The sequence below is a fragment of the Scylla paramamosain genome, chromosome 29, assembly GCF_035594125.1.
Source record: "Scylla paramamosain isolate STU-SP2022 chromosome 29, ASM3559412v1, whole genome shotgun sequence".
NCBI classification, from domain to species: Eukaryota; Metazoa; Arthropoda; class Malacostraca; order Decapoda; family Portunidae; genus Scylla; species Scylla paramamosain.
The window spans coordinates 14,698,342-14,706,879 of NC_087179.1; the positions used below are offsets into that span (position 1 = coordinate 14,698,342).

The 8,538-nt window shown below is 43.3% G+C and overlaps 1 protein-coding gene across 10 annotated transcripts in view; it reads right to left on the reverse strand.

Moving 5' to 3' along the window:
* Positions 1-3,058: 3,058 nt before the first annotated feature.
* LOC135115384 (uncharacterized) overlaps positions 3,059-8,538 on the reverse strand; it is a 210,010-nt gene continuing 204,530 nt past the window's right edge. For all 10 annotated transcript variants that reach the window (XM_064032111.1, XM_064032108.1, XM_064032104.1 and 7 more), the window contains one exon: positions 3,059-5,906. In XM_064032111.1, the coding sequence (XP_063888181.1) occupies positions 5,743-5,906 (164 nt within the window). In that variant the 3' untranslated portion in view covers positions 3,059-5,742. The remainder of the gene's footprint in view (positions 5,907-8,538) is intronic.

Genomic DNA, 8,538 nt, shown 5'->3' on the forward strand with positions numbered 1-8,538 from the left:
TCTCCTCTTTCTCTCCTCCAGCATCATTTCCTCATTCTCTCATGCCCACCTCTTCCCCATTGCCTTCTACCTCCTTCCCTCTTCCTCCTCTTGATGTTCTCTCCTCTTCATGTTCCTTTCCTCTCGAAGTGGTGGTGGTGGCGGCTGATTGACACCTGTTTATGGATCTCTGGTTACCTGTTTCTCTTCTTCATTAGCCACAGGAGGAGGAGGAGGACGGAGACAGCTGGTGTGGTTGTGTGTGTGCGTGCGTGTGTGCGTGCGCATCTTTTTTTGTATGCTTAGTAAGATTTCTTATTTTTTATTTATTTCTATCATTTTCCCTTTTGTTCGTATGTTAAGTAATATTCCTTTCTTCTTACATTTTCCATTTATTTCCATTTGTTTATTAATTTACATTTATCCCCTTTTTTTTTTCCTTTTCCACATCTAACACCCTCTTTTTCCTCCTATTAAGTCAAAATTCCTCTACTACTACTACTACTACTACTACTACTTCTTACTACTACTACTACAACACAAAGGGATGAACAGCAATACACACACTATTTGTTATCAATTTTACTTCACAGGAGTCTTAGATACAAAAACGGTCACCAGCCAGTCCGCGCCTCTATACACTATGTACAAGGTTTGGCACACAGTCACGGCAGATGCAGGCACTGTACACACACTCATGCAGAGTACACACACTCATCTCACCTGCTGCTTCACTCTCTCTCTCTCTCTCTCTCTCTCTCTCTCTCTCTCTCTCTCTCTCTCCTCAGGTGCTCAAGGTGATGGTGGTGGTGATGAAGGTTCTAGTGTGTGTGTGTGTTTATTTATCTCGTGTGATGTTGTTGTTGATTAGAACCTTTGGTGTGTATTTGCTTGTTTATTTTTTATTTGTTTATCTTTCAAAAAATTATTACATTCTCAGTTTTTTCATTGTGTCTACCAAAGAAAGTTATATATCAAATTATAAATACAACAAATAATGCTAATATTATAAATCAAATCATAATAAATACAACAGATAATGCTGATAATATACATTTATGTTAATCTCACGAATATAACAATAATAATGTGAAATAATAATGTGAAATCGCTTCAAGTGATAGGAATATTATTACAAGCCATAAAAAAATAAAAAATAAAAAACTGCTCAGCACCAAGGCCTTCTAAGAATGAACAATTTCACACGCATTATCATTTGTAAGGTTATCACTGTCAGGTAAAAATGTACGCACACTCAAAAACATTGATTTCATATCAAAAACCTTTATATAGTTTTACATCGATTACTTTTCTTTTTTCAGGATATCATCATAATCATCACCTTAGGTTTCCACTGCAAAACCCCTCCCTCACCTGCCTCACCTCCTCACCTCTACCTGTCCACTTCAACAGGTAACGATAACAAACCAACTCATTATTACCACAGATTCACGCCACGTATTATGAAGAGTGAACACTGGAACAGTATCTAATAAAAAAAAAAAAAAATAAAAAAACTCTTCTCGTATACAGTTATGGAATACAGTGGCGAGTCTTGAACGCAGGTGAGGTGCAGAGAATTAATGTGAGAGAAATAGGGTGTTGCATAGGTGACTGTAGGGTGTTCTTAATTAAGTGGACAGGTGTATGGGTGTTCGAGACCCATAGGAAGCACTGTACAGCAAGCACACACACACACACACACACACAATCATTGATATGTGAGTATTTTTAAAAAAAAGTTTCTTGGTTTTAAAATTAATAAGACACGAAGTTAGATTGGAATATATTCACACACACACACACACACACACACACACACACACACACACACACACACACACACACACACACACACACACACACACACACAGTAAGCAAACAAGGAATTCATAGACAATTAACAATATTAATTTTTTGCCATAATATAATAAAGCCTCTTAAATTAATTTCTCTCTCTCTCTCTCTCTCTCTCTCTCTCTCTCTCTCTCTCTCTCTCTCTCTCTCTCTCTCTCTCTCTCTCTCTCTCTCTCTCTCTCTCTCTCTCTCTCTCTACACACGCATACACACGAATAAATCACTGCCTTTAGATAATGGCCCATGAGTGTTGACGTGAAGGAACACCACCACCACCACCATCATCCCCATCATCATCATCATCATCACTATTGCTTCTTAGAAAAATGAGAGATAACGGCAGAGAGAGAGAGAGAGAGAGAGAGAGAGAGAGAGAGAGAGAGAGAGAGAGAGAGAGAGAGAGAGAGAGAGAGAGAGAGAATGCCCAGGTCAGAATCAAGTTTAGACTGTGAAACCAACTTAAAAAAAAAAAAAAGAGTTTAATCATAGTCTTTCCTTTCCTCCTCCCTTCCCTTCCCCTTTCCCATCTCTCGTTTAGTTAAAAAATACAGCCACTAGATAGTAAAGCAAGAATATAACCCACCATCAAACCCGGGCAGGTCAGAGGTCACGGAGGAGGAGGAGCTGGTCAGAGAGGTAGAAGAGAGGAGAGGGAGGGGCAGGAGATTCACAGGTTGACACGGAGGTAAAGGGGTTGGAGGAGAGAGGAGAAAGAGTGGAGGTAGGGGGGATTAAGGGGGGTATTGGGGAGGGGCGGGGTGATTGAGAATGCCCCCCCACGCCTCCCGATTCATGAGAGAGGGACTTCCGCTGTCATGAGGGGAATGGCAACGAGGCGGCGCGGGGTTAAGGGGGACCTGGGTATTCTCCTCTTCCTCCTCCTCCTCCTCCTCTTTTGCTCTTTATTCCTCGTCCTTCCTTCGTCTTTTCACATATTCATTTTTTCTCGGTATTTTTTCGTTTAATTTTTTTTATTCTGACTTCAGTTTCTTCTTCCTCTGTTTATTCATTCCTCTTCCTCCTTATTCCTTTCTCCTCTAATTTCTTCGTCCTCCTCTTTATATTCCATTCCTCCTCCATCTTTATATTCCATTCTCCTCCAATTTCTTCCTTCTCCACTTTTTTCCTCCTTACTCTTTTTCCATCTTTTCTACGTCCAATTATTTCCTTTTCTTTTTTTTTCTTCTGGTTCCCTTTTTGCTCGTCGTCTTTATTTCTCCTCCTCCTCCTTTCTATTCACCCTTCTCTTTCCACATCTTTTCTTATTACTCATTTTTCTTTTCCTTCCACCCTTCCCTTTCTGCTCGTCTTTTGTTCGTCCTTCTCCTCCTCTTCCTATCTCCTCTTTATCCTTCCACATCTCTTTCTCTACTTGTTCCATTTTTCCTTGTCTCTATCTCTGCTTTCTCTTCTCTTATTCCTCCTCTTTCCCCCCCCTCCCCTCCCTGTATAAATAATTGCCTCCCCCTCCTTTCCCTTCCCCCCTCTGACCGTAACCTACCCTTTGACCTCACCCCCCCCTACCCCATTCCCTTGATTCATACACATACATACATTAATTGGGGTTTGCATACATATACATACACACGTGCACGCATTCATACATACATGGATTTTAGTTTATTTTTAGTTTATTTTATTTTGTTCTGATTACTTGTTGGTTACACTTGAAATCTCTTTGGTAGGTTATTTTTTCTTTTCGTTACAGTAATTTTCTTTACTTTTTTGTTTATCTTTGTGCTTTTTTTATGGTTGTTTATCTAGTTTTTGTTTATTTCAGAATTTAAAAGAATGAAAAATAATTATGAATCTATGTAAATAAAGCGTTTCTTCATTTTATAATATACTTTTTGTAAATAAAGCGTTTCTTCATTTTATAATATACTTTTTGTTGACGTTAAAATTAACAAAGAAGTTGGTTAAGTAAAAAAAAGTGGTTTTCTCAAAGTAATAAAGTACCATTTTTTTTTTTTTTAACATTACGTATTTGAAAGATCTCAATGCCCATTTAAACAAAATTAGCCAACTTTATCATACAATAGCCCAACATTCCTGTACGACACACACACACACACACACACACACACACACACACTACTTTCCTAATCATCTCCCAGACACACCTGATCGACTGGAGATATGCCACGCTCTCCTCCTCCTCTTCCTCCTCCTATCTATCTCCATCCTCCATCACGTCTTCCACCCGTCACATCTTCCAGTGCCACCCTCTCCTCCTACATTACTCCACCCACTCCACCCAAGGATTCTACAGCTCCTTTCTTCTTCTTCCTCCTCCTCCTCCTCCCCCAGGATTCCCCATCTCCTTTCCGGGCGCCGTACCCCTCGCCGCCTCGCATTCCAGATACGCCTCCTCCTCCTCCTCCTCCTCCTCCTAGCAGCGTTCCAGACTTGGGGCTGTTCCAGGCGAGAGAACACAGCCTTGTATAACCTCATCTCCTCCTCCTCCTCCTCCTCCAGGTTGTGAGGAGGAGGAGGACGACGACAGACGAGTTTAATAAGAGGAGGAAGAGGAGTGCAAGACAAGAAGGAAATGAATGTAATGAGAAGGAAGAGCAGAAGAGGAAAAACAAGACGGAAAAAGGAGGAGGATGAAGAAGAAGAAGAAAAGTTAAAGAAAAGAAAGCTGTAGAAGTTACAAGAAAAATGTAGGGGAGGAGGAGGAGAGGGCGTGGCTGTGAGAAGCAAAGGGGGAGGGGGAAGGAGTGGGTGTTTAGAATAACCTTGGATGACCTTGATATTCTCTCTCTCTCTCTCTCTCTCTCTCTCTCTCTCTCTCTCTCTCTCTCTCTCTCTCTCTCTCTCTCTCAGTACATCCCACCACAATGTTTACAAACCCAGTCACTCCCCCCTCACACCCCCCCTCTGATAACTGTTAAGGCCAATCACAGTCTCCCATTCCCTTCCTAAGTGGTGGTGGTGGTGGTGGTGATTCCTTCTCTTCTACTTCCTTCACTTTCTCCTATCTCCTTCCTTCATTCATTCACTCTTCTTTGTCCACTCCTTTTCCTTCCTTTCCTTCATTTCTTTCATCCTTTTTTCTCTGTCCACTCCTTTTCCTTCCTTTCCTTCATTTCTTTCATCCTTTTTTCTCATGTTCCTCAACACACCTTTCCTCCTCCTTCCATCTTTCATTCACTTCTTTCGTTTACGTTCTTTAACACACCTTCATTCATCTTTATCCTTTATTTATCTTTATCCACATTCATTAACACCCCTCTTCTTTTCCATGTCCTTCTTTATCCTCCTTTTCGCTTCCTTTCGTGTTCTGTTCCTTGTCCTTCTTCCTTCTTTTTCTCTTCCTTCCTTCTGTCTTCTAGTTTTCTTCAGTCCTAGAAAAAGAAGGAAGGCAAGTTTTTTCAGTTTGTCTTTTTTTTTTTTCTTCTTGAGCTTCTCCTGGAAAAGTGTACTATCGTTTTCTTTTTAGTAGAGTGTAGAGAAAACGTCATCTTCCTTCATTCATTTTCATTAATTATCTGCTCTTTCTGTATAATAATAGTTTTTTTTCCTTCCTTCCTTCCTTTCATAGTCATTTCCTTTCTTGTTTATTCTTGTCATCTTTCCTTCTTTCTTTCTTGCCTCTCCCTCCAGTCCTTCACTTTAAGCCTATCTCTCTCTCACGTCCCTTCCTTCACTTCTATCCTTCTTCACTTATCTCCTTATCTCCCTTTCTTCACTTCCATCCTTCACGTCCTTTCCTTATTTACTTCTCTCCTTTCAATCTCTCCCTTCACTTCTGTCCTTCACGTCCTTTCCTCCTTCACTTGTCCTTTTAGTCAATCAACCCATCATGCACCAGTCCATCAATTCCTTCAATCCCTCGTAGAAATGCCGTCTGGAGTCCTATACCACTCCTACCACCACTCCTACAGGCTCCTCCCCGCGCCCCTAGAGCCGCCGCGCCTTGGCCACCCGCTGGATGAAGGAGGGCAGCGTGCGGGCGTTCTCCAGGCGGGCGGGCGGCAGGGCGGCGGGGCTGGACGCGGCGAGGAGGTGACGCACGAGCTCGCGAATGTTGCCCCCGTGGACTTCGCGAGGTTCCAGTGGCAGGTCTGTGGGGAGAGAGAGAGGGGAGGTGAGTTGGGATGGGTTGAGGAAGAGGAGGTGGGGTGGTGGGGGAAGAGGAATGAGGGGGGAGAGTAAGAGAGAAGGAGTAAGGGGAGGAAGACTAGGAAGAGTGGGAGGGAAGATGAGGAAGAAGAGGAAGGAGCAAGAGGGGTGGAGGAAGAAGAGGAAGGAGGCTGGGGAAGAGGAGGGGAGGAAGTACTGAAAGAAAAAGGAATGAATCTGGAGAAAAATGAGGAAGAGCTGGCTGAAGAGGGATGCAGGAAGTGTGTGTGTGTGTGTGTGTGTGTGTGTGTGTGTGTGTGTGTACGCGCGGGGGGGATGGGGGTGGATGAGTGGAAGAGGAAGATAGTGTGTATGGGAGAAGAAAAGAGGAGGAAGTAGATGAGTGGGGTGAAGGGAGAAGAGGAGGAGGAGGAAGAAGTAGAGTAGTGGGAGTGGCTGGAGGAAGAAGAGGGGGAGGAGGAATGTGGGTGGATGAAAGGAAGAATAACAAAGCATATGAATGAATGTGTATGGAGGAAGAAGGGAGAAAACTGAAGGAAGAGGGGCAGGTCAAGAGAGAGAGAATGAAGATGAATGTAGAAGAAAGAGGAACTGGAGAAAAAAAGTAAAGCTGAGATAGAGATGACATAACGAAATTCTCTCTCTCTCTCTCTCTCTCTCTCTCTCTCTCTCTCTCTCTCTCTCTCTCTCTCTCTCTCTCTCTCTCTCTTTCTCTCTCTCTCTTACACCCTAGCCTAGTCTCCCCGTCATAATCGTGCTCAAAGAATATCCCCCCCACGCCCCACTTCCCCCCCCTTCTCTGTACGCCCTTCGTCACCCGCACCTCCCCCTCCCTCCCCCACGCCCCGCCCCAACCATGTAATATATTCATCGTGGGTAAACCAAGTATTGTTTGAAAGATAGAGGAACTGGGACGACACTACTACTACTACTACTACTACTACTACTACTACTACTACTATTCATGTCATTTTCAACTATATACATTATTTTTAATTTCTCTCTCCCTCCCTTCTTTTATTCTTTACTTCGTTTCTATTTTTTCTCCTTTCGTTCCTTTCTTACTTATTTTCTTTGTTTTTTATTCATTCTTTCCCTTTTCTTATTCGTAATCTGTTTCCATTTCTTTCCTTCATTCCTTCCATTATCCTTTTTCTTCTGCCTCCTCCTCCTCCTCCTCTTCCTCCTCCTCCTCCTCCTCCTCCGCCTCGTGACCTGATCGTAGCAGAGAGGTGATTGCTGGAGGTGCAAGGATGGTCTTATCTGTCAGCCAATAGGAAGGCAGCTTGAGCAGAGGCGGGGGAGGAGGAGGAGAAGGAAGGAGAGAGATAAGAGGAGAAGTGGGAGGGGGAAAGAAGATGGATGATATTGATAAATGGTAAGTAGGTGGTTGCTGTAGTGGTTATTATTATTATTATTATTATTATTATTATTATTAGTAGTAGTAGTAGTAGTAGTACACTTTTCATATCAATTCTACTTTTACATTGAAAATATTACTATTATTTTACTTGTGTTTTATTTATCGATTGAGAGAGTTACTTGTGTTTTATTTAGAGAGAGAGAGAGAGAGAGAGAGTTTTATTTATCGAGAGAGAGAGAGAGAGAGAGGAGAGAGAGAGAGAGAGAGAGAGAGAGGAGAGAGAGAGAGGAGAGAGGCGCCAGCCGATACGCTTGGGTTGGGTCAGCGAAGATGGAACAATGTCGAGGAGGGGGGGGGGAAGGGGGAGGGGGAGGAGGAGGAGGGAGGGCAGTGGGCAGTAAGAGGAGGAGAGGGAGAGAGAGGCTGCACAACGAAGCGTGACGGGAGTGTGTGGCCCTGAAACTCCCTCCACACTCCACTCTCCCTCCCACTTCTACTCTCTCTCTCTCTCTCTCTCTCTCTCTCTCTCTCTCTCTCTCTCTCTCTCTCTCTCTGCTACAATATATTTTTCTTCGTCTCATTATTTTCACTTGTCTGTCGTCAGTGCGTCTGTCTCCTCAAGGCCAACACACACACACACACACACACACACACACACACATTTTGTAATTGATGAATCCGTTTTAGTATGAGTGGCTGGAAGAGGAGGAGGAAGAAAGGGAGGACGAGGAAGAGGAAAGAATAATTACAACTTATCCTTCTATCTTCCTTTCATTGCTTTTTCCTTAATTTCTCATCTTTCTTTTTTACTTCTTCCTTCCTTTCCTACTTTCTCTATTTCTCCATTCATCTCCATTTTTCTTATCTATCTTTCCTTCTTTTCGCTTTCTCCCATTTCCTTCCTTCCTCCACCTTTCCTTATTCACTTTTCCTCTATCTCTTTCCCTTTCTATTGTTACTCTCTCCTCCCTCCTTTCCTTTCTTCCCTTTCTTTCTCTTCCCTTTCTTAATTTTCCTTTTCCCCTCCCTTAAATCTCCCCCTCTTTCTCATCCTCTTCCTGTACATCCTTTTCCTCTCCCCCCCTCTTCCTCCCCTTCCCCCCAAAAGGACTTCAGACAACTGGCCGACAGGTGGCGCGTCAGTTGGGCTTGAGTGGGGGTGGGGATAAATGGACAGGTGCACAGGTGAGTGTGTGAGGGGGAGGGGAGGGGGAGGGGAGGGGAAGGGAGAGGAGGAGGAGGAGGAGGAG